The 26,550-nt window shown below is 46.0% G+C and overlaps 2 protein-coding genes across 3 annotated transcripts in view; both read left to right on the top strand.

Moving 5' to 3' along the window:
- Positions 1–10,945, top strand: part of LOC120052345 (zinc finger protein 609-like) — a 164,574-nt gene extending 153,629 nt beyond the window's left edge. For both annotated transcript variants that reach the window (XM_038999198.1, XM_038999199.1), the window contains exon 4: positions 10,573–10,945. In XM_038999198.1, coding sequence (XP_038855126.1) covers positions 10,573–10,685 — 113 coding nt within the window. In that variant the 3' untranslated portion in view covers positions 10,686–10,945. The remainder of the gene's footprint in view (positions 1–10,572) is intronic.
- A 575-nt stretch (positions 10,946–11,520) lies between these two features.
- The window catches only part of LOC120051683 (hyphal wall protein 2-like), a 16,390-nt gene continuing 1,360 nt past the window's right edge, over positions 11,521–26,550 (top strand). The window contains exons 1-5 of the mRNA XM_038998574.1: positions 11,521–12,020; positions 12,056–12,503; positions 12,581–13,186; positions 17,953–18,040; positions 18,336–18,388. Coding sequence (XP_038854502.1) covers positions 12,107–12,503; positions 12,581–13,186; positions 17,953–18,040; positions 18,336–18,388 — 1,144 coding nt within the window. The 5' untranslated portion in view covers positions 11,521–12,020; positions 12,056–12,106. The remainder of the gene's footprint in view (positions 12,021–12,055; positions 12,504–12,580; positions 13,187–17,952; positions 18,041–18,335; positions 18,389–26,550) is intronic.

The raw sequence follows: 26,550 nt of genomic DNA, 5'->3' as shown, positions 1-26,550 counted from the left end.
ATGTTTTCAATTCAGTTTTCAATAGTCTTAAAAAATGCGACCGGAAATTAGTGTTAAATTGCGCTTCTGCTTAATCTGTAAAATAAAATTGTAAATATGCTAAAGCGCTCCATATGCAGCCTACGACTTGTGTGAGTCCGCCCGCCGTTTCCAGATGAGAGAACAGCGAATAAGGTAGGCAAAAAAATAGATGGCCAATTCGAAACATTCCTTGTAGGTCGGCTAGTTAGCTCACGCGTTAGCTAGCTAGTTAACTATTAGATGATTTGGTCAGTTAACAGTTAAGTGCGTTATAATTCCTCTCATGAAAGTGTCTACCCTGCCCATGTGCCTGTTTTGCTGGGGCCTGCTGCAGACATAATGAGTGAGATACTTTTTACTGCCTTTCCCACTGCGCTCCTGCAGAAATAAAGTGTTCTGATTCTATCTAGAAGAAAAAGCTATCCTGTGTAATACTCAAGGCCACCTGCCAAATAAATGCAGGTAGGTTTTTGGCATTGGAGGGTAAGAATGTCTAATTCACCAGCCACGTTGGCGCATGGTAACTCTCCGGTAACTCTTAATTAATATAGTCCCAAGTACAAGTTGTGATTTTATAGCTAAATAAATGCTGCAGTAGCTTATTTCAAAGTATTTCTGACCTTTGTTTCATATCTGTTAATGCATAAAGAAATCTGTCCTGAAGGATTTGTTTTTTTAGAAGCAATGGGCACAGGCATAAAAGTTACTCAAGTCTACTAAAGTGAGACTTTGTCCTCGTGTTTCTTGGCTATTTACATTGTTTTGTTCACAAGCCAGGTTGCTTTTCAATATTTTAGTTTGCTCCCACTGCTAGCAAAAAGAGACATTGGTTGCCTTTACTGGTGACATTCTCACAGGAACACGTGATGACTCAAGTGGCCCTGTTACCAAGATAACCTTAAAGGGGCAGCTAAACATTTTTGTTAAAATGCAAAGGTCAGAGAATATTACATTAAATTCTCAATATTCCACATTACTTCTTACTAGTAGTACATGTATTGTTTTAGAAACATTACTAAGCATGCTCATCAGTTTTTTGTGTGTTTCTTTGTGTAATTATGGCCCCAAAAAAGTATTTTGACTGGTTAAAAACCTAAAGAAGCTAGCTATGCTAGCTAGCTTCCATTAATTAGGATAGGTATCTCCTAATAAGTCTCTAGCTCTGACTACAGCCGGTTTGGTGACTTATTGGACTATGACAAGCTACAAGCGCCACTCTTGTGAAAAGCAAGAGCACCCGCAGCATAAATGATAACATTTTCTCTCTCCGCAGGAAGTGCGATGTAGACCATTTGCATTATGAATTCACAGGGAATTTTATTTGTTTGTGTCATTTTAACGGAAAACCGATATTTTTTTTATTTTTTAAAGCCTATTTAAACGTTAAGAAAAATTGTCCATTTATCACAGCCATAGCACAGATCATCCAATTAGTTTAGTCATTTAGTAAACGCTCTTGTCCAGAGCGACTTAGTCAGTGTGTTGTGGTCAGGGAGAAGCAGAAGGGGTCAGTCAGTGTGTCGTGGTCAGGGAGAAGCAGAAGGGGTCAGTCAGTGTGTCGTGGTCAGGGAGAAGCAGAAGGGGTCAGTCAGTGTGTTGTGGTCAGGGAGAAGCAGAAGGGGTCAGTCAGTGTGTTGTGGTCAGGGAGAAGCAGAAGGGGTCAGTCAGTGTGTTGTGGTCAAGGAGCAGCAGAAGGGGTCAGTCAGTGTGTCGTGGTCAGGGAGAAGCAGAAGGGGTCAGTCAGTGTGTTGTGGTCAGGGAGCAGCAGAAGGGGTCAGTCAGTATGTCGTGGTCAGGGAGCAGCAGAAGGGGTCAGTCAGTGTGTCTGCACAATCATTTAGCACTACTCAAGGTCTCAGTGTGAGGGCTTGTTTTTCAGCCCCAGGGAAGCACAAACGGCACACGGCTGCCAAGCCCTCTGCCCTCAGAGGAAATGAAAAGAACGAGGAGGAGGAGGGGATTTGGAGCGGTTCTCTCTCCCTTCCATTCAGCGGGAGTCGCTCAGCTTGTGTTAAATGGCTGGTGAGGTGATTTCAAAAGAGGGAGCTCCGGTCAGCGGGAGACCCCCCTCACCCTGGTCATGTGACCCGGATAATCAGAGAGTCGTCACCGTAGCCTCGCTACAGGATTAAGACCAGATGTCTGGCAACTGCTTGCAGAAGTGGTATATTTTGTTCCTTTGGTAAACATTTAAAAGTTTTGTCTATTACCTAATTCAATTTTTGTTATTAGCCTACGCTCAATTATTTGAACAAAAATAGGAGAAGCACCAATGTGACCTCAAGTATCCATATTGGCACAATTACTGAGACCAGTTGAATGTTGGTACCAAATTGGCCTCCAGACTTCATCCTAATTGGAACAACAAGATAAGGTGATAACAGAAAGCCCAGCTCCACCACAGATTTCAGCTACATGGTTCTAGCTAGCTGTGTGTGTGTGTGGGAGTGTAATCCGATGCCACAGAAAGCCCAGCTCCACCACAGATTTCAGCTACATGGTTCTAGCTAGCTGTGTGTGTGTGTGTGGGAGTGTAATCCGATGCCACAGAAAGCCCAGCTCCACCACAGATTTCAGCTACATGGTTCTAGCTAGCTGTGTGTGTGTGTGGGAGTGTAATCTGATGCCACAGAAAGCCCAGCTCCACCACAGATTTCAGCTACATGGTTCTAGCTAGCTGTGTGTGTGTGTGGGAGTGTAATCCGATGCAACAGAAAGCCCAGCTCCACCACAGATTTCAGCTACGTGGTTCTAGCTAGCTGTGTGTGTGGGGGAGTGTAATCCGATGCCACAGAAAGCCCAGCTTCACCACAGATTTCAGCTACGTGGTTCTAGCTAGCTTTGTGTGTGTGGGAGTGTGTAATCTGATGCCACAGAAAGCCCAGCTCCACCACAGATTTCCGCTACATGGTTCTAGCTAGCTGTGTGTGTGTGTGGGAGTGTAATCTGATGCCACAGAAAGCCCAGCTCCACCACAGATTTCAGCTACATGGTTCTAGCTAGCTGTGTGTGTGTGGGAGTGTAATCCAATGCCACAGAAAGCCCAGCTCCACCACAGATTTCAGCTACATGGTTCTAGCTAGCTGTGTGTGTGTGTGGGAGTGTAATCCGATGCCACAGAAAGCCCAGCTCCACCACAGATTTCAGCTACGTGGTTCTAGCTAGCTGTGTGTGTGTGGGAGTGTAATCCGATGCCACAGAAAGCCCAGCTTCACCACAGATTTCAGCTATGTGGTTCTAGCTAGCTTTGTGTGTGTGTGGGAGTGTAATCCGATGCCACAGAAAGCCCAGCTCCACCACAGATTTCAGCTACATGGTTCTAGCTAGCTGTGTGTGTGTGTGGGAGTGTAATCCGATGTCACAGAAAGCCCAGCTCCACCACAGATTTCAGCTACATGGTTCTAGCTAGCTGTGTGTGGGAGTGTAATCCGATGCCACAGAAAGCCCAGCTCCACCACAGATTTCAGCTACATGGTTCTAGCTAGCTGTGTGTGTGTGTGGGAGTGTAATCCGATGCCACAGAAAGCCCAGCTCCACCACAGATTTCAGCTACATGGTTCTAGCTAGCTGTGTGTGGGAGTGTAATCCGATGCCACAGAAAGCCCAGCTCCACCACAGATTTCAGCTACATGGTTCTAGCTAGCTGTGTGTGTGTGTGGGAGTGTAATCCGATGCCACAGAAAGCCCAGCTCCACCACAGATTTCAGCTACATGGTTCTAGCTAGCTGTGTGTGTGTGTGGGAGTGTAATCCGATGCCACAGAAAGCCCAGCTCCACCACAGATTTCAGCTACATGGTTCTAGCTAGCTGTGTGTGTGTGTGGGAGTGTAATCCGATGCCACAGAAAGCCCAGCTTCACCACAGATTTCAGCTACGTGGTTCTAGCTAGCTTTGTGTGTGTGGGAGTGTGTAATCCGATGCCACAGAAAGCCCAGCTCCACCACAGATTTCAGCTACATGGTTCTAGCTAGCTGTGTGTGTGTGTGGGAGTGTAATCCGATGCCACAGAAAGCCCAGCTCCACCACAGATTTCAGCTACATGGTTCTAGCTAGCTGTGTGTGGGAGTGTAATCCGATGCCACAGAAAGCCCAGCTCCACCACAGATTTCAGCTACATGGTTCTAGCTAGCTGTGTGTGTGTGTGTGTGGGAGTGTAATCCGATGCCACAGAAAGCCCAGCTCCACCACAGATTTCAGCTACATGGTTCTAGCTAGCTGTGTGTGTGTGTGGGAGTGTAATCCGATGCCACAGAAAGCCCAGCTCCACCACAGATTTCAGCTACATGGTTCTAGCTAGCTGTGTGTGTGGGAGTGTAATCCGATGCCACAGAAAGCCCAGCTTCACCACAGATTTCAGCTATGTGGTTCTAGCTAGCTTTGTGTGTGTGTGGGAGTGTAATCCGATGCCACAGAAAGCCCAGCTCCACCACAGATTTCAGCTACATGGTTCTAGCTAGCTGTGTGTGTGTGTGGGAGTGTAATCCGATGTCACAGAAAGCCCAGCTCCACCACAGATTTCAGCTACATGGTTCTAGCTAGCTGTGTGTGGGAGTGTAATCCGATGCCACAGAAAGCCCAGCTCCACCACAGATTTCAGCTACATGGTTCTAGCTAGCTGTGTGTGTGTGTGGGAGTGTAATCCGATGCCACAGAAAGCCCAGCTCCACCACAGATTTCAGCTACATGGTTCTAGCTAGCTGTGTGTGGGAGTGTAATCCGATGCCACAGAAAGCCCAGCTCCACCACAGATTTCAGCTACATGGTTCTAGCTAGCTGTGTGTGTGTGTGGGAGTGTAATCCGATGCCACAGAAAGCCCAGCTCCACCACAGATTTCAGCTACATGGTTCTAGCTAGCTGTGTGTGTGTGTGGGAGTGTAATCCGATGCCACAGAAAGCCCAGCTCCACCACAGATTTCAGCTACATGGTTCTAGCTAGCTGTGTGTGTGGGAGTGTAATCCGATGCAACAGAAAGCCCAGCTTCACCACAGATTTCAGCTACGTGGTTCTAGCTAGCTTTGTGTGTGTGGGAGTGTGTAATCCGATGCCACAGAAAGCCCAGCTCCACCACAGATTTCAGCTACATGGTTCTAGCTAGCTGTGTGTGTGTGTGTGTGTGTGTGTGTGTGTGGGAGTGTAATCTGATGCCACAGAAAGCCCAGCTCCACCACAGATTTCAGCTACATGGTTCTAGCTAGCTGTGTGTGTGTGTGGGAGTGTAATCCGATGCAACAGAAAGCCCAGCTCCACCACAGATTTCAGCTACGTGGTTCTAGCTAGCTGTGTGTGTGGGAGAGTTTAATCCGATGCCACAGAAAGCCTGAGTTTAACAGTGAAGGGATTTTATTCCTTTATAAATACACCATTCCCTCTGAGATTAAAACCTTTATTACTGTTATCAACACTTTGGACAATGTAGAATAATCCCACACAGCTCTCGTCAACACAATGCCTTTTTAAACATCAATTAAGAACATAAACTCTGACTTCCAGGTTGGATGGGATTGTGCGCTGGCGGGTGACGCTAGCACAGACCCTTTATTTAGTCCTCCAGTCATTTACATGATATGGCTTTTGTCCACTCTCATCTATTTGACATGCAGTTGGTGAATGGAGAAAAAATATAATACGACTAGTTAAATGAGAATGGTGCCTGGGGGCCTCGGACGACCTGCAGACTTGACCCACCGTGGGGGGGGGGGGGGGCCTTAGTGGCCCGGGGAGGAGGATTACGGGGTCCACGCCTGCCCATTTAATGAAAGACCTTCCAGCGGGGGAAAGATGAAACTGGTGACCCAGGCAGGAGAGGTTCCCAGACCTCTAGGCTCCCTCTGGGAGCTTGTCAGCTCTTTGTTGCCATTAGAGAGGCTTTTGATGGGAGAGGAGAGGAGGGATGAGCGGAGCAAGGCTGGTGGTGGTCTTTGTTGCCATTAGGGAGGTCTTTGATGGGGGAGGTGAGGAGAAGTGGTCTTTGTTGCCATTAGGGAGGTCTTTGATGGGGGAGGTGAGGAGAAGTGGTCTTTGTTGCCATTAGGGAGGTCTTTGATGGGGGAGGTGAGGAGAAGTGGTCTTTGTTGCCATTAGGGAGGTCTTTGATGGGGGAGGTGAGGAGAAGTGGTCTTTGTTGCCATTAGGGAGGTCTTTGATGGGGGAGGTGAGGAGAAGTGGTCTTTGTTGCTCTGCGGGGGCAGTGGACGGGAAGGGGTTCCTAGCTAGTGCCCTTGAGAATCAACATGGAGACAACCGGTTCATGTCTCTCGTAGCTTCTTTCTCTCTCATTGTATCTTGCCATTTTACTTTTCTTATTACTCTTTTCTGTCTCCATTTCTTCCTGGGCCTCTTTCTCTCTTGCTGTTGCTTACTTTCCGCTTCCTGTGCCTTTCAGCTTCCCGGGCCTTTCCGATTCCCGGGCCTTTCCGATTCCCGGGCCTTTCCGATTCCCGGGCCTTTCCGATTCCCGGGCCTTTCCGATTCCCGAGCCTTTCCGCTTCCCGGGCTTGATACAAATGAGCCAGGCTAACTCCAATGTATTTAGCAGACAAGGAAGGGAAGCATATTTTGGTTGCCTATTTTTCACTTGCTAAATCCAGTCATTTTAACCAACTGTAATAAGTTCAGAAGCTACTTGACTCCTCCACACATCCACTGACACAAACCCTTATAAAGTCCTGAAAAAATGTTCAACTCGGCCATGGAGAAGGAAAAATAATTACCTCCAAATCCTCCAACCCTATCTGAAGATCTGCTCTGTACGCTCTCTGGTTCAGTTAGACTCCGGCAAGTGGAGGTTGTAGTCTGAGTTTGGGCTTGTCATCCGCGTCAGTTTGCTGCTCTTTGTAAGCGCAGTCTGCAGAGAGGTTTGCAAAACAACCGTCCCACACCACAAGTATGAAAAACAGCCTGGCTTTTCCTCTCCGCAATGATCCATTCTCCAACTGGCTGTCTTCTACAAGCCCTACAAACCCCTGGCAGGCTCGCTGGGAGGGGACAAACCCGATTTAAATAGGGCCGATTTCAAGTTTTCATAACAATCGGTAATCTGCATTTTTGGACCCCGATTATTGCCGATTTACATTGCATTCCACGAGGAGACTGCGTGGCAGGCTGACTACCTGTTATGCGAGTGCAGCAAGGAGCCAAGGTAAGTTCCTAGCTAGCATTAAATGTATCTTTAAAAAACGATCAATCTTCATATAATCACTAGTTAACTACACATGGTTGATGATATTACTAGGTTAACTAGCTTGTCCTGCGTTGCATATAATCAATGCGGTGCCTGTTAATTTATCATCGAATCACAGCCTACTTCAACTTCGCCAAACGCGTGATTTAACAAATGCGCATTCGCGAAAAAAACACAATCGTTGCACCAATGTACCTAACCATAAACATCAATGCCTTTCTTAAAATCAATACACAAGTATATATTTTTTTAAACCTGCATATTTAGTTAAAAGAAATTCATGTTAACAGGCAATATTAACTAGGGAAATTGTGTCAGTTCTCTTGCCTTGATTGCACACAGAGTCAGGGTATATGCAACAGTTTGTGCCGCCTGGCTCGTTGCAAACTAATTTGCCAGAATTTTACATAATTATGACCATAACATTGAAGGTTGTGCAATGTAACATCAATATTTAGACTTATGGATGCCACCCATTCGATAAAATACGGAACGGTTCCGTATTTCACTGAAAGATTAAACGTTTTGTTTTCGAAATGATAGTTTCCGGATTTGACCATATTAATGACCTAAGGCTTGTATTTCTATGTGTTATTATATTATAATTAAGTCTATGATTTGATAGAGCAGTCTGACTGAGCGGTGGTAGGCAGCAGCAGGCTCGTAAGCATTTATTCAAACAGCACTTCACTGCGTTTGCCAGCAGGTCTTTGCAATGTTTGAAGCACAGCGCTGTTTATGACTTCAAGCCCATCAACTCCCGAGATTAGGCTGGCAATACTAAAGTGCATATAAGAACATCCAATAGTCAAAGGTATATAAAATTTAAAAAATGGTATAGAGAGAAATAGTCCTATAATTCCTATAATAACTACAACCTAAAACGTCTTACCTTGGAATATTGAACCACCAGCTTTCATATGTTCTCATGTTCTGAGCAAGGAACTTAAACATTAGCTTTTTTACATGGCACATGTTGCACTTTTATTTACTTCTCCAACACTTTGTTTTTGCATTATTTAAACCAAATTGAGCATGTTTCATTATTTATTTGAGACTAAATAGATTTGATTTATGTATTATATTAAGTTAAAATAAAAGTGTTCATTGTTCATTCAGTAATGTTGTAATTGTCATTATAACAAATATATATATAAAATAAATCGAACGATTAATTGGTATTGGCTTTTTTTGGTCCTCCAATGATCAGTATCGGCGTTGAAAAATCATAATCGGTCGACCTTTAATGTGTAGTGGGGGTTATGTGTAGTGGGGGTTCAATGCCTGGTGGGGGTTATGTGTAGTGGGGTTTCAATGCCTGGTGGTTATGTGTAGTGGGGGTTCAGTGCCTGGGGGTTGTGTGGAAGTGAATGAGTGAGGGAGATAATTTGTTTTCTTGTCAAACTCCCCGGTGCTCGTGTGGTGGGTCACCTGCTGAAGCTAGGCTAACGCTAGGCTAACGCTAGCCCTACATGTGAACAGATGGAGACTAGTCATCGCTGGGTTTTCTCATTGTGTAAGTGCGCCAGCCAGCCCTGCCTCCACCGCCACCCCGCCCTTATAATCTCTTCAGTGAGGAATAAACTCATAATCTGTCTAAGACTAAACCCCAACGGCTCTGGAAGCTCAACATACGGCGTTCACTTTGTTTACATGTTTGCTTTGTGTTGAGTCATATCAATTTTATGCTCCGAGTGTCTGTCTTCGCTGAGCGAAAGACCAGGGTGGGAACAAAAGCTTTACAGGTTAGGCCCAGGTTGAGAAACCGCCAGTATTTCCAGCAACAACACATGCAGTTCAAGCAAAAAAGTCGAGGGAGGCAGGGCCATGCCGGGAGCTCTCCTGAGCTTTATCAAAACTGAATTATCAGAGGGGGGATTGAAGCGAGCTGCAGGCTTTCAGGTCTAACCTCCTGAAAGTAGTGGTGTTAAGTACTTAACCTCTCTGGGATATGTGGGACGCGTCTGGCCAACATCCAGTGAAAATGCAGAGCGCCAAATTCAAATAAATTACTATAAAAATTAAACTTTGATGAAATCACACATTCGATATACCAAATTAAAGCTACACTTGTTGTGAATCCAGCCAACGTGTCAGATTTTCAAAAATGCTTTGCGGCGAAAGCAAACGATGCTATTATCTGAGGATAGCACCACAGCAAACAAACACAGACCATCATATTTCAACCCTCCCGGCGCGACACAAAACGCAGAAATAAAGATATAATTCATGCCTTACCTTTGACGAGCGTCTTCTGTTGGCACTCCAATATGTCCCATAAACATCATAAATGGTCCTTTTGTTCGATTAATTCCGTCGATATATATCCAAAATGGCCATTTATTTGGCGCGTTTGATCCAGAAAAACACCGGTTCCAACTTGCGCAACGTGACTACAAAATATCTCAAAAGTTACCTGTAAGCTTTGTCCAAACATTTCAAACTACTTTTGTAATACAACTTTATGTATTTTTTTAACGTAAATAATCGATCAAATTGAAGACAGGATATACTGTGTTCAATACCGGAGGAAAACAAAGTGTGGCTAGCTTTCAGGTCATGCGCCTCTAACAAAGAGTACACTTCCCTCGAGCCTCATTCTGAACATGGCTAATTCTTCATTTCTCAAAGGAAAAACCTCAACCAATTTCTAAAGACTGGTGACATCCAGTGGAAGCGATAGGAACTGCAAGAAGGTCCTTTAGAAATCTGGATTCCCAATGAAAACCCATTGAAAAGAGAGTGACCTAAAGAAATTAAATTCTCAATAGTTTGTCCTCGGGGTTTCGCCTGCCAAATAAGTTATGTTGTACTCACAGACATGATTCAAACCGTTTTAGAAACTTCAGAGTGTTTTCTATCCAAATCTACTAATAATATGCATATCTTAGGTTCTGGGCCTGAGTAGCAGGCAGTTTACTTTGGACACGCTTTTCATCCGGACGTGAAAATACTGCCACCTATCCCAGAGAAGTTAAGTAAAAAATACTTTAAAGTACGACATAAGTAGTTTTTCTGTACTTTACTTAATTTACTATTTCTATTTTTGACAACTTCTACTTTTACTACATACATTTTTCCTGACAACCAAAAGTACTCGTTACATTTTGAATGCTTAGCAAGACAGGAACATTTTCCAATTCATGCACTAATCAAGAGCACATCCCTGGTCATCCCTACTGCCTCCGATCTGACGGACTCACTAAACAGAGAACATCCCTGGTCATCCCTACTGCCTCCGATCTGACGGACTCACTAAACAGAGCACATCCCTGGTCATCCCTACTGCCTCCGATCTGACGGACTCACTAAACAGAGCACATCCCTGGTCATCCCTACTGCCTCCGATCTGACGGACTCACTAAACAGAGAACATCCCTGGTCATCCCTACTGCCTCCGATCTGACGGACTGGACTCACTAATCAAGAGAACATCCCTGGTCATCCCTACTGCCTCCGATCTGACGGACTGGACTCACTAATCAAGAGAACATCCCTGGTCATCCCTACTGCCTCTGATCTGACGGACTCACTAAACAGAGAACATCCCTGGTCATCCCTACTGCCTCCGATCTGACGGACTCACTAAACAGAGAACATCCCTGGTCATCCCTACTGCCTCCGATCTGACGGACTGGACTCACTAATCAAGAGAACATCCCTGGTCATCCCTACTGCCTCTGATCTGACGGACTCACTAAACAGAGAACATCCCTGGTCATCCCTACTGCCTCCGATCTGACGGACTCACTAAACAGAGAACATCCCTGGTCATCCCTACTGCCTCTGATCTGACAGACTCACAGACTCACTAAACACATTCTTTGTTTGTAAATAATGTTGGAGTGTTGCCCCTGGCTATCCGTAAATTAAAAACATTTGCTTAATATAAGGAATTTTAAAAATGTACTTTTGTGTATGTATATTTGGGTACTTTTTCCCACAACTGTCTGAAAGCAACACTGTGTGGCCTTTTTACCACTTGTTTTTTTTACTGGTGCTGTGGCTACATTCATACACACAGCTCTCACACTTCACACAGACTAGGCTACATTCATACACACAGCTCTCACACTTCACACAGACTAGGTTACATTCATACACACAGCTCTCACACTTCACACAGACTAGTCTACATTCATACACACAGCTCTCACACTTCACACAGACTAGTCTACATTCATACACACAGCTCTCACACTTCACACAGACTAGGTTACATTCATACACACAGCTCTCACACTTCACACAGACTAGTCTACATTCATACACACAGCTCTCACACTTCACACAGACTAGTCTACATTCATACACACAGCTCTCACACTTCACACAGACTAGGTTACATTCATACACACAGCTCTCACACTTCACACAGACTAGGTTACATTCATACACACAGCTCTCACACTTCACACAGACTAGGTTACATTCATGCTCTCACACTTCACACAGACTAGGTTACATTCATACACACAGCTCTCACACTTCACACAGACTAGGTTACATTCATGCTCTCACACTTCACACAGACTAGGTTACATTCATACACACAGCTCTCACACTTCACACAGACTAGGTTACATTCATGCTCTCACACTTCACACAGACTAGGTTACATTCATACACACAGCTCTCACACTTCACACAGACTAGGTTACATTCATACACACAGCTCTCACACTTCACACAGACTAGGTTACATTCATGCTCTCACACTTCACACAGACTAGGTTACATTCATACACACAGCTCTCACACTTCACACAGACTAGGTTACATTCATACACACAGCTCTCACACTTCACACAGACTAGGTTACATTCATGCTCTCACACTTCACACAGACTAGGTTACATTCATACACACAGCTCTCACACTTCACACAGACTAGGTTACATTCATGCTCTCACACTTCACACAGACTAGGTTACATTCATACACACAGCTCTCACACTTCACACAGACTAGGTTACATTCATACACACAGCTCTCACACTTCACACAGACTAGGTTACATTCATGCTCTCACACTTCACACAGACTAGGTTACATTCATACACACAGCTCTCACACTTCACACAGACTAGGTTACATTCATACACACAGCTCTCACACTTCACACAGACTAGGTTACATTCATACACACAGCTCTCACACTTCACACAGACTAGGTTACATTCATACACACAGCTCTCACACTTCACACAGACTAGGTTACATTCATACACACAGCTCTCACACTTCACACAGACTAGGTTACATTCATACACACAGCTCTCACACTTCACACAGACTAGGTTACATTCATGCTCTCTCACTTCACACAGACTAGGCTACATTCATACACACAGCTCTCACACTTCACACAGACTAGGTTACATTCATACACACAGCTCTCACACTTCACACAGACTAGGTTACATTCATACACACAGCTCATACACTTCACACAGACTAGGTTACATTGATACACACAGCTCATACACTTCACACAGACTAGGTTACATTGATACACACAGCTCTCACACTTCACACAGACTAGGTTACATTCATACACACAGCTCATACACTTCACACAGACTAGGTTACATTGATACACACAGCTCTCACACTTCACACAGACTAGGCTACATTGATACACACAGCTCTCACACTTCACACAGACTAGGTTACATTCATACACACAGCTCTCACACTTCACACAGACTAGGTTACATTCATACACACAGCTCATACACTTCACACAGACTAGGTTACATTGATACACACAGCTCTCACACTTCACACAGACTAGGTTACATTCATACACACAGCTCTCACACTTCACACAGACTAGTCTACATTCATACACACAGCTCTCACACTTCACACAGACTAGTCTACATTCATACACACAGCTCTCACACTTCACACAGACTAGTCTACATTCATACACACAGCTCTCACACTTCACACAGACTAGTCTACATTCATACACACAGCTCACACACTTCACACAGACTAGTCTACATTCATACACACAGCTCTCACACTTCACACAGACTAGTCTACATTCATACACACAGCTCACACACTTCAACCTTCACCTGTGTTTTACCATTCATATATGTGAATTTGGGGACTTCCCTCACCTCCTCTAAGCAGTTATGTGATTTCAGGGTCTACATGAGTAGTGTTTAATGGACAGAATCAGTTTTGTAATGTCTTGGCACAGACTATTGACTTCCTTTACGAGGATCAGGTGTTGAACGTCATCATTGCCTGCCATTTTGAAATAACATTTGCGTGCCTGAGAAAATGACATGGAATTGGCAGAGAGCTTCATTTTCTCTTGCACTTTGCCCAGGCCATGGAACCCAGGTTCAATTTCAGTGGTAGGCCTAATGGTTACCTAATGGTTACCTTTCCAACAATGTACTGATGTCATGTTAACTTTTGGCAGATGGGATAATTGCTCCCAAAGCTGTTCTGTCTGCCTAAACGTGAAGTCACGCAAGTTGATCATCGTTTGTTTGAAAAGCTTGTCTCGTTGAACTATTTTTTCGTCTCATTGTTGTGCCGTTAACTTTGGTTCTATTGACGTTTATACTGCTCTGACAGTTCAAATCTATCACAACGGTTGTAAAGTGTTGGATAGCTATAGGCTTTTGAGTTAATGGTACATACTCCCTTTCTTGAAACCAAACCAATATGCTGCACTTGAGTTAAGCAACATTATCTGCAGTGTGCTGTGTACACACAATCATTGTGACTGATATTTGAGAGAAGCTTCTAAGGCAAAACTGTCGGCTGACTGAGTTCAGGTCAATTATGAAAGCCAAAGCCCCTGAAGGGATGTCTCAATGAAAATGGACTGTGTGTGTGTGTGTGTGTGTGTGTGTGTGGGGTAGTGATTCTTTGGAAGCTCATCCTGTGATACCAACTGCCCCTTAGTGGTCTAATAAGCGTATGGCAGTCTCTCTCAGCAGCCAGGCACACAGATGAGTCGAGCCTCACTTCTCCACTTCCCCTCGCTCTGCTTCCCCTCGCTCTGCTTCCCCTCGCTCTGCTAGTATCAAAGTGTCTGTCAGCCGATGCACAAACCATTCGGGAGACAAATTGAAGGCGACAGACCTGGGCTCTGGCAACCAGGGAACTCTTTTATATGCCTCAGCTGTTTCCTTCCCCGACACAAAAATACAACTTTTTTTTCCTGTGGAGCCTCTGCAGTCTGCAGAGGCAGCAATGTCAGCTGGAGGACACCAGCACCCCATTTTCCCTCCTCCTTCATCCCTCACTCAGCTGTATACAAATGGCTGTCTGTCAGTGTACTGTGCAGCTCCTAGGCTCTGTAATCAGGAACTGCTATGTTTTAATGGAGGCGGGAGGGGTGTGTGTGTGTGTGTGTGTGTGTGTGTGTGTGTGTGTGTGTGTGTGTGTGTGTGTGTGTGTGTGTGTGTGTGTGTGTGTGTGTGTGTGTGTGTGTGTGTGTGTGTGTGCAGTTCCAACCCCGAAACCAGCGTGCTGAATACTGAACAGTTGCACCTATTCTATTCAATACTCTGAGCTTGACCTGAATGTTGCTTGGTGCCATCTTTTCTCTTGAGGAATCAATATGAAACCAATGGAGCCGGAGAAGAAGACGGATGTTTTACGTGTCCCCAACCGATTGTGTTTTTTTGTTAGTTTATTTAGCTTTTTATCTTTTTTAAACGTATTTTGTATGTAATGTTGCCGCTACCGTTTCTTATGACCGAAAATAACTTCTGGACATCAGGACTGAGATTACTCACCACGGACTAGCAGAATCCTTTTTTTCCTTGAACGAGTCTGACGAGCCTGACGTGAATGATATACTGCTTTCTCGGGAACAGGCCCAGATCCCCGTGATTTGCGTGAAGAGGAGACAGAGAAAAAGCCACCGGAGGGCGGGCTGCTGAGAATTCGTAGGCGATTGAATAAACCCCCACTTCCTTCCATTCTGCTAGCAAACGTGCAATCTTTGGAAAATAAAATCGATGAACTACGCAGCAGATTAAACTACCAAAGGGACATTAAAAACTGTAATATCTTATGCTTCACGGAGTCGTGCCTGAATGACGACACTATCAACATACAGCTGGCTGGTTATACGCTGTACCGGCAGGATAGAACAGCAGCGTCTGGTAAAACAAGGGGTGGCTGGTTATACGCTGAACCGGCAGGATAGAACAGCGGCGTCTGGGTAAACAAGGGGTGGCTGGTTATACGCTGCACCGGCAGGATAGAACAGCGGCGTCTGGTAAAACAAGGGGTGGCTGGTTATACGCTGAACCGGCAGGATAGAACAGCGGCGTCTGGTAAGACAAGGGGTGGCTGGTTATACGCTGAACCGGCAGGATAGAACAGCAGCGTCTGGGAAGACAAGGGGTGGCTGGTTATACGCTGAACCGGCAGGATAGAACAGCAGCGTCTGGTAAGACAAGGGGTGGTGGACTATGTATTTTTGTAAATAAAAGCTGGTGCACGATATCTAAGGAAGCCTCGAGCTATTGCGGTCTACAGCTTATCATGAGATATTCTATCTACCTAGAGTTTTCATCTGTATTTTTCATAGCTGTTTACATACCACCACAGTCAGAGGCTGGAACTAAGACAGCTTTGAATGAGCTGTATTCTGTCATAAGCAAACAGAAAAACGCTCACCAAGAGGTGGCGCTCCTAGTAGCCGGGGACTTTAATGCAGGGAAACTTAAATCTGTTTTACCAAATTTCTATCAGCATGGTAAATGTGCAACCAGAGGGGAAAAAACTCTGGACCACCTTTACTCCACACACAGAGACCCATACAAAGCTCTCCCTCGCCCTCCATTTGGAAAATCTGACCATAATTCTATCCTCCTGATTCCTGCTTACAAGCAAAAATTAAAGCAGGAAGCACCAGTGACTCGGTCTATAAAGAAGTGGTCAGATGAAGCAGATGCTAAACTACAGGACTGTTTTTCTATCACAGACTGGAAATGTATCAGCGTTCAACACCATAGTACCCTCAAAGATCATCAATAAGTTAAGGACCCTGGGACTAAACGCCTCCCCCTGCAACTGTATCCTGGACTTCCTGACAGGCCGCCCCCAGGTGGTAAGGGTAGGTAACAACACATCCGCCACACTGATCCTCAACACAGGGGCCCCTCAGGGGTGTGTGCTCAGTCCCCTCCTGTACTCCCTGTTCACTCATGACTGCACGGCCAGGCACAACTCCAACACCATCATTAAGTTTGCTGATGACACAACAGTGGTAGTAGGCCTGATCACCGACAACGACGAGACAGCCTATTGGGAGGAGGTCAGAGACCTGGCTGTGTGGTGCCAGGCCAACAACCTCTCCCTCAACGTCACCAACAAACTTACATGGTCCAAGCACACCAAGACAGTTGTGAAGAGGGCACAGAAAAACCTATTCCCCCTCAGGAGACTGAAAAGATTTGGCATGGATCCTCAGATCCTCAAAAGGTTCTACAGCTGCACCATCGAGAGCATCGTGACTGGTTGCATCACTGCCTGGTACGGCAACTGCTCGGCCTCCGACCGCAAGGCACTACAGAGGGTAGTGCAAACGGCCCAGTACATCACTGGGGCCAAGCTTCCTGCCATCCAGTACCTCTGTACCAGGCGGTGTCAGAGGAAGGCCCTAAAAATTGTCAGACTCCAGCTACCCAGTCATAGACTGTTCTCTCTGCTACGGCACGGCAGCGGTAACGGCGCGCCAAGTCTAGGCCCAAAAGGCTTCCTCTTTTACACCGCTGCTACTCTCTGTTATCATCTATGCATAGTCACTTTAATAACTCTACCTACATGTACATATTACCTCAACTAACCGGTGCCCGCGCACATTGACTCTATACCAGTACCCCCTGTATATAGTCTCACTATTGTTATTTTACTGCTGCTCTTTAATTACTTGTTACTTTTATTTCTTATTCTTATCCGTATTAAAAAAAATACTTTGAAACTAAGTAAGTAAGCATTTCACTGTTGTATTCGGCGCATGTGACTAATACAATTTTATTTTATTTGAGTAGTATGACCGATTCTAGTACACAGTTTTATGTTTACTAGTAGTGATGGGGGGGAAAATCGATAGTTACATATCAGGATATTATTTTTGACGATACATCGTATCATTTTGACAATATCTCAAATAGGGATATCCCATATTTTTTGCGCTAGTTGGCTGTACCTGCACCAAAACTCCAGTAGGTTTCTTGTTCTCCAACTTTTTAAACAGGAAGCCAATTAGTTTTTAGCACATTTTATTTCCCCGACTGATCAAAACTTGTTTTCTCACGGCTCTCTCTTGTCCATCGGCAGCAGACATATGTTTGGAACATCGAATCTCAATAAAATCACACTGTTGAAACGCAATACGTATCGTGAGAATCGCAATACGTATCGTATCGGCACCATGGTATTGGGATATCCCTATTTACTAGCCTATACTGTCCATGCTGACAGTCTTTTTGATGAAAGTTGGCATGTTATGCTAATATCACTCTTCATTATGTGTGTGTTCAATCTATCTAGTGTATTTCTAAAGCCCTTTTTACATCAGCAGATGTCACAGTTTACAAATAACCAGCTGAAAAGCTCTGAGCAGTGCAGAGGCAGGGAGCACAGTGGCTAGGACTCACTAGAAGGCAGAATGGCAGGATGGGTTTACCCCCTTGACTGATGAAGACATGATGACAGTTCCTCTGTGCTCATCATTCCTTCTCTCTCTGTTCCCAGGCATGCTGGTAGTTAACGTGACCTGGAGAAACAAGACCTATGTCGGCACCCTCCTGGACTGCACCAGACACAACTGGGCCCCGCCAAGGTAAGCAGTAACTCTCACAACTATTCACTAACACACTGAAAACATTCACACACACACACACACGTTCAAACTGAACATTCAGTCGGTCAGACACTTGAAAACTGACGACATATTGGTTCTCTCGAGGACAGATTTCCCCCCATAGCTTTTCCTTTGCTCGGAGCCAGCCATTATGAATGAAATATCCTTGGGTAACGTCTCCGAAGCCCCCCCCCCCCCGCTGACACAGGGCTTTTGAAATGCAACAATGAGAGTTGGAATGATTTTTCTCCTCTGCCATCTATCCTGTCCTCAGCACCACAGAGCAGGCTGAGCCTTTTATAGACTTCTCTACTAAACACCCCACCGGTCTGTCCAAGGCCTGCTGGGTCTTAGTGTCCTCAACAATGTTCAAAGGCTTGACAAGCTATCTGTGCAACAGAATCAGGTAGTATTATCAATAGGTAGTAAGCTATCTTTTCATTGCGTTCAGTGGTGGGGGACGAGGTCTTAGTATATTTCACTATCAGTAGGTAGAGTGTAATGGTGTTTCACACAGTGTCCTGTATCAGTAGAGTGTAATGGTGTTTCACACAGTGTCCTGTATCAGTAGAGTGTAATGGTGTTTCACACAGTGTCCTGTATCAGTAGAGTGTAATGGTGTTTCACACAGTGTCCTGTATCAGTAGAGTGTAATGGTGTTTCACACAGTGTCCTGTATCAGTAGAGTGTAATGGTGTTTCACACAGTGTCCTGTATCAGTAGAGTGTAATGGTGTTTCACACAGTGTCCTGTATCAGTAGAGTGTAATGGTGTTTCACACAGTGTCCTGTATCAGTGGACAACCAGTCTTCATCAAAACATGTCCGCTGGCCAGTCCCAGGATAGGGAGACCATATTGTACATAGGGAAATTCACATCCGGGCTACTTTGTAGATTGTTTAATTTAATGAATCTATTAAAGGTTTGCCAAACCTCTATTTTGACAGTAAATAATTGGTGAAAAGTCTAAAAGACAATACGATCCCTAAAAGAGTTGGTAGGTAGTTGCTTCTTCACCATGTGTTGGCGAGTAAGATGAACAATGACCATAGTGATGTAAGTAATCGTCCTGCATCTCCATCGCTTTGTGTGCCACCCTGTAATCAATCAAATGTTATTAGTCACATGCACCGAATACAACAGGTGTGTGTAAACCTTACAGTGAAATGCTGAATACAACAGGTGTAGACCTTACAGTGAAATGCTGAATACAACAGGTGTAGTAGACCTTACAGTGAAATGCTGAATACAACAGGTGTAGACCTTACAGTGAAATGCTGAATACAACAGGTGTAGTAGACCTCACAGTGAAATGCTGAATACAACAGGTGTAGTAGACCTTACAGTGAAATGCTGAATACAACTGGTGTAGACCTTACAGTGAAATGCTGAATACAACAGGTGTAGTAGACCTTACAGTGAAATGCTGAATACAACAGGTGTAGACCTTAGTGAAATGCTGAATACAACTGGTGTAGACCTTACAGTGAAATGCTGAATACAACAGGTGTATTAGACCTTACAGTGAAATGCTGAATACAACAGGTGTAGTAGACCTTACAGTGAAATGCTGAATACAACAGGTGTAGTAGACCTTACAGTGAAATGCTGAATACAACTGGTGTAGACCTTACAGTGAAATGCTGAATACAACAGGTGTAGTAGACCTTACAGTGAAATGCTGAATACAACAGGTGTAGACCTTAGTGAAATGCTGAATACAACTGGTGTAGACCTTACAGTGAAATGCTGAATACAACAGGTGTAGTAGACCTTACAGTGAAATGCTGAATACAACTGGTGTAGACCTTACAGTGAAATGCTGAATACAACAGGTGTAGTAGACCTTACAGTGAAATGCTGAATACAACAGGTGTGTAGACCTCACAGTGAAATGCTGAATACAACAGGTGTAGTAGACCTTACAGTGAAATGCTGAATACAACAGGTGTAGTAGACCTTACAGTGAAATGCTGAATACAACAGGTGTAGTAGACCTTACAGTGAAATGCTGAATACAACAGGTGTAGTAGACCTTACAGTGAAATGCTTACTTACGAGCCCTTAACCAACAATGCAGTTTTAAGAAAAATACGAGTAAGAATAAGAAATAAAATGAAGAAGTAGTTAAAGAGCAGCAGTAAAATAACAATGTGGAGACTATATACAGGGGGTACTGGTACAGAGTCAATGTGGGGGCTATATACAGGGGGTACTGGTACAGAGTCAATGTGGAGGCTATATACAGGGGGTACTGGTACAGAGTCATGTGGGGCTATATACGGGGGTACCGGTACAGAGTCAATGTGGAGACTATATACAGGGGGTACTGGTACAGAGTCAATGTGGAGGCTATATACAGGGGGTACCGGTACAGAGTCAATGTGGAGACTATATACAGGGGGTACCGGTACAGAGTCAATGTGGAGGCTATATACAGGGGGTACCAGTACAGAGTCAATGTGGAGGCTATATACAGGGGGACCGGTACAGAGTCAATGTGGAGGCTATATACAGGGGTACTGGTACAGAGTCAATGTGGAGGCTATATACAGGGTGTTACGGTACAGAGTCAATGTGGAGGCTATATACAGGGGTACTGGTACAGAGTCAATGTGGAGGTATATACAGGTGTTACGGTACAGAGTCAATGTGGAGTCTATATACAGGGTGTTACGGTACAGAGTCAATGTGGAGGCTATATACAGGGGGTACTGGTACAGAGTCAATGTGGAGGCTATATACAGGGGGTACTGGTACAGAGTCATGTGGAGGCTATATACAGGGGTACTGGTACAGAGTCAATGTGGAGGCTATATACAGGGTGTTACGGTACAGAGTCAATGTGGAGGCTATATACAGGGGGTACTGGTACAATGTGGAGGCTATATACAGGGTGTTACGGTACAGAGTCAATGTGGAGGCTATATACAGGGGGTACTGGTACAGAGTCAATGTGGAGGCTATATACAGGGTGTTACGGTACAGAGTCAATGTGGAGGCTATATACAGGGGGTACTGGTACAGAGTCAATGTGGAGGCTATATACAGGGGGTACTGGTACAGAGTCAATGTGGAGGCTATATACAGGGGGTACTGGTACAGAGTCAATGTGGAGGCTATATACAGGGGGTACTGGTACAGAGTCAATGTGGAGGCTATATACAGGGGGTACCGGTACAGAGTCAATGTGGAGGCTATATACAGGGGGTACTGGTACAGAGTCAATGTGGAGGCTATATACAGGGGGTACTGGTACAGAGTCAATGTGAGGGCTATATACAGGGGGTACCGGTACAGAGTCAATGTGGAGGCTATATACAGGGGGTACCGGTACAGAGTCAATGTGGAGGCTTATACAGGGGGTACTGGTACAGAGTCAATGTGGAGGCTATATACAGGGGGTACTGGTACAGAGTCAATGTGGGGGCTATATACAGGGTGTTACGGTACAGAGTCAATGTGGAGGCTATATACAGGGGGTACTGGTACAATGTGGAGGCTATATACAGGGGGTACTGGTACAATGTGGAGGCTATATACAGGGGGTACTGGTACAGAGTCAGTGTGGAGGCTATATACAGGGGGTACCGGTACAGAGTCAATGTGGAGGCTATATACAGGGGGTACTGGTACAATGTGGAGGCTATATACAGGGGGTACTGGTACAGAGTCAAGTGGGAGGCTATATACAGGGGGTACCGTACAGAGTCAATGTGGGGGCTATATACAGGGGGTACCGGTACAGAGTCAATGTGGAGGCTATATACAGGGGGTACTGGTACAGAGTCAGGTGGAGGCTATATACAGGGGGTACCGGTACAGAGTCAATGTGGAGGCTATATACAGGGGGTACCGGTACGAGGTCAATGTGGGGGTATATACAGGGGGTACTGGTACAGAGTCAGTGTGGAGGCTATATACAGGGGGTACGGTACAGAGTCAATGTGGAGGCTATATACAGGGGGTACTGGTACAGAGTCGGTGTGGAGGCTATATACAGGGGGTAATGGTACAGAGTCAATGTGGAGGCTATATACAGGGGGTACCGGTACAGAGTCAATGTGGAGGCTATATACGGGGTACCGGTACAGAGTCAATGTGGAGGCTATATACAGGGGGTACCGGTACAGAGTCAGTGTGGAGGCTATATACAGGGGGTACCGGTACAGAGTCAATGTGGAGGCTATATACAGGGGGTACCGGTACAGAGTCAATGTGGGGGCTATATACAGGGGGTACCGGTACAGAGTCAATGTGGAGGCTATATACAGGGGTACTGGTACAGAGTCAATGTGGAGGCTATATACAGGGGGTACCGGTACAGAGTAATGTGGAGGCTATATACAGGGGGTACCGGTACAGAGTCAATGTGGAGGCTATATACAGGGGGTACGGTACAGAGTCAATGTGGAGGCTATATACAGGGGGTACTGGTACAATGTGGAGGCTATATACAGGGGGTACTGGTACAGAGTCAGTGTGGAGGCTATATACAGGGGGTACCGGTACAGAGTCAATGTGAGGCTATATACAGGGGGTACGGTACAATGTGGAGGCTATATACAGGGGGTACTGGTACAGAGTCAGTGTGGAGGCTATATACAGGGGGTACCGGTACAGAGTCAATGTGGGGGCTATATACAGGGGGTACCGGTACAGAGTCAATGTGGAGGCTATATACAGGGGGTACTGGTACAGAGTCAGTGTGGAGGCTATATACAGGGGGTACCGGTACAGAGTCAATGTGGAGGCTATATACAGGGGGTACCGGTACAGAGTCAATGTGGGGGCTATATACAGGGGGTACTGGTACAAGAGTCAGTGTGGAGGCTATATACAGGGGTACCGGTACAGAGTCAATGTGGAGGCTATATAGGGGGTACTGGTACAGAGCGGTGTGGAGGCTATAACAGGGGTACCGGTACAGAGTCAATGTGGAGGCTATATACAGGGGGTACCGGTACAGAGTCAATGTGGAGGCTATATACAGGGGGTACTGGTACAGAGTCATGTGTGGAGGCTATATACAGGGGGTACCGGTACAGAGTCAATGGGAGGCTATATACAGGGGGTACCGGTACAGAGTCAATGTGGAGGCTATATACAGGGGGTACCGGTACAGAGTCAATGTGGGGGCTATATACAGGGGGTACCGGTACAGATCAATGTGGAGGCTATATACAGGGGTACTGGTACAGAGTCAATGTGGAGGCTATATACAGGGGGTAACAGTACAGAGTCAATGTGGAGGCTATATACAGGGGGTACTGGTACAGAGTCAATGTGGAGGCTATATACAGGGGGTACCTGTACAGAGTCAATGTGGAGGCTATATACAGGGGGTACTGGTACAGAGTCAATGTGCAGGCTATATACAGGGGGTACCAGTACAGAGTCAATGTGGAGGCTATATACAGGGGGTACCAGTACAGAGTCAATGTGGAGGCACCGGTACAGAGTCAATGTGGAGGCTATATACAGGGGGTACCGGTACAGAGTCAATGTGGAGGCTATATACAGGGGGTACCGTACAGAGTCAATGTGGAGGTATATACAGGGGGTAACGGTACAGAGTCAATGTGGAGGCTATATACAGGGGGTACCGGTACAGAGTCAATGTGGAGGCTATATACGCGGGGTACCGGTACAGAGTCAATGTGGAGGCTATATACAGGGGGTACCGGTACAGAGTCAATGTGGAGGCATATACAGGGGGTACCGGTACAGAGTCAATGTGGAGGCTATATACAGGGGGTACCGTACAGAGTCAATGTGGAGGCTATATACAGGGGTACCGGTACAGAGTCAATGTGGAGGGATATACAGGGGGTACCGGTACAGAGTCAATGTGGAGGCTATATACAGGGGGTACCGGTACAGAGTCAATGTGGAGGCTATATACAGGGGGTACCGGTACAGAGTCAATGTGGAGGCTATATACAGGGGGTACCGGATGACAGAGTCAATGTGGAGGCTATATACAGGGGGTACCAGTACAGAGTCAATGTGGAGGCTATATACAGGGGGTACCAGTACAGAGTCAATGTGGAGGCTATATACAGGGGGTACTGGTACAGAGTCAATGTGGAGGCTATATACAGGGGGTACTGGTACAGAGTCAATGTGGAGGCTATAACAGGGGGTACGGTACAGAGCAATGTGGAGGCTATATACAGGGGGTACTGGTACAGAGACAATGTGGAGGCTATATACAGGGGGTACTGGTACAGAGTCAATGTGGAGGCTATATACAGGGGTACTGGGACAGAGTCAGTGTGAGGCTATATACAGGGGGTACTGGTACAGAGTCAATGTGGAGGCTATATACAGGGGGTACCGGTACAGAGACAATGTGGAGGCTATATACAGGGGGTACTGGTACAGAGTCAGTGTGGAGGCTATATACAGGGGGTACTGGTACAGAGTCAATGTGGAGGCTATATACAGGGGGTACGCGTACAGAGTCAATGTGGGTCTATATACAGGGTGTACCGGTACAGAGTCAATGTGGAGGCTATATACAGGGTGTACGGTACAGAGTCAATGTGGAGGCTATATACAGGGTGTTACGGTACAGAGTCAATGTGGAGGCTATATACAGGGGTACCGGTACAGAGTCAATGTGGAGGCTATATACAGGGTGTTACGGTACAGAGTCAATGTGGAGGCTATATACAGGGTGTACCGGTACAGAGACAATGTGCGCGGACGCCGGTTAGTTGAGGTAATATGTACATGTAGGTAGAGTTATTAAAGTGACTATGCATAGAGAGAGAGTCTTCTGAACAAATCTTCTCATGTCATTTTACTATGAATTCATCCATAATCCAAGTTGTCAGTGTGTCTTGGAGAAACACCCCAGACTCTCATGTTATTACCAAAGGTCTGCTCTCAACGCTGCAGCCACCTGCCGTGCCAGACAACACGTCTTTTCATAGAGCTCTGTGTTCTCCTCTCTCTCAATTCAAAGGGCTTTATTGACATGGGAAACATATGTTAACGTTGCCAAGCAAGTGAAATAGATAATATACAAAAGTGAAATAAACAATAAAAATGAACAGTAAACATTACACTCACAGACGTTACAAAAGAATAAAGACATTACAAATGCCATATTATGTGTATATACAGAGTTGTAACGATGTACAAATGGTTAAAGTACAAAAGGGAAAATAAATAAGCATAAATATGGGTTGTATTTACAGTGGTGTTTGTTCTTCACTGGTTGACCTTTTCTTGTGGCAACAGGTCACAAATCTTGCTGCTGTGATGGAACACTGTGGTATTTCACCCAGTAGATATGGGAGTTCATCAAAATCGGGTTTGTTTTTGAAATCTTTGTGGATCTGTGTAATCTGAAGGAAATATGTGTCTCTAATAAGGTCATACATTTGGCAGGAGGTTAGGAAGTGCAGCTCAGTTTCCACCTCATTTTGTGGGCAGTGTGAACAGCCTGTCTTCTCTTGAGAGCCAGGTCTGCCTACGGCAGCCTTTCTCAATAGCAAGGCTATGCTCTCTCTACTTATTTCTCTACCTCTCACTCGACCGTTCTCTCTACGTCGCGCTCTCTCTCTCTCTTTACTTCTTGTGACCCCTCTCGCTCTCTACCCGCCTCTCTCTGTCTCTCTACCCGCCTCTCTCGCTCTCTACCCGCCTCTCTCGCTCTCTACCCGCCTCTCTCTGTCTCTCTACCCGCCTCTCTCGCTCTCTACCCGCCTCTCTCGCTCTCTACCCGCCTCTCTCGCTCTCTACCCGCCTCTCTCGCTCTCTACCCGCCTCTCTCTCTCTCTACCCGCCTCTCGCTCTCTACCCGCCTCTCTGTCTACCCGCTTCTCTCGCTCTCTACCCGCTTCTCTCGCTCTCTACCCGCCTCTCTCGCTCTCTACCCGCCTCTCTCTCTCTACCCGCCTCTCTCTCTCTACCCCTCCTCTCTCTCTCTACCCGCCTCTCTCTCTCTCTACCCCTCTCTCTCTCTACCCGCCTCTCTAGCTCTCTACCCGCCTCTCTCTCTCTCTACCCGCCTCTCTCTCTCTACCCGCCTCTCTCGCTCTCTACCCGCCTCTCTGTCTACCCGCTTCTCTCTCTCTACCCGCCTCTCTCGCTCTCTACCTGCCTCTCTCTCTCTACCCGCATCTCTCTCTCTACCCGCCTCTCTCGCTCTCTACCCGCCTCTCTCGCTCTCTACCCGCCTCTCTCGCTCTCTACCCGCCTCTCTCTCTCTCTCTACCCGCCTCTCTCTCTCTCTACCCGCATCTTGCTCTCTACCCGCCTCTCTCGCTCTCTACCCACCTCTCTCGCTCTCTACCCGCCTCTCTCGCTCTCTACCCGCCTCTCTCGCTCTCTACCCGCCTCTCTCGCTCTCTACCCGTCCTCCTCTGCTCTCTACCCGTCTCTTCTCGCTCTCTACCCGCCTCTCTCTCTCTCTACCCGCCTCTCTGTCTCTACCCGCTCTCTCCTCTCTCTACCGCCTCTCTGCTCTCTACCGC

Source organism: Salvelinus namaycush, chromosome 8 (assembly GCF_016432855.1).
Source record: "Salvelinus namaycush isolate Seneca chromosome 8, SaNama_1.0, whole genome shotgun sequence".
Lineage (NCBI taxonomy): Eukaryota > Metazoa > Chordata > Actinopteri > Salmoniformes > Salmonidae > Salvelinus > Salvelinus namaycush.
The sequence above is the reverse complement of the archived record's forward strand: the minus strand, read 5'-3'. Positions and strand labels throughout refer to the sequence as shown.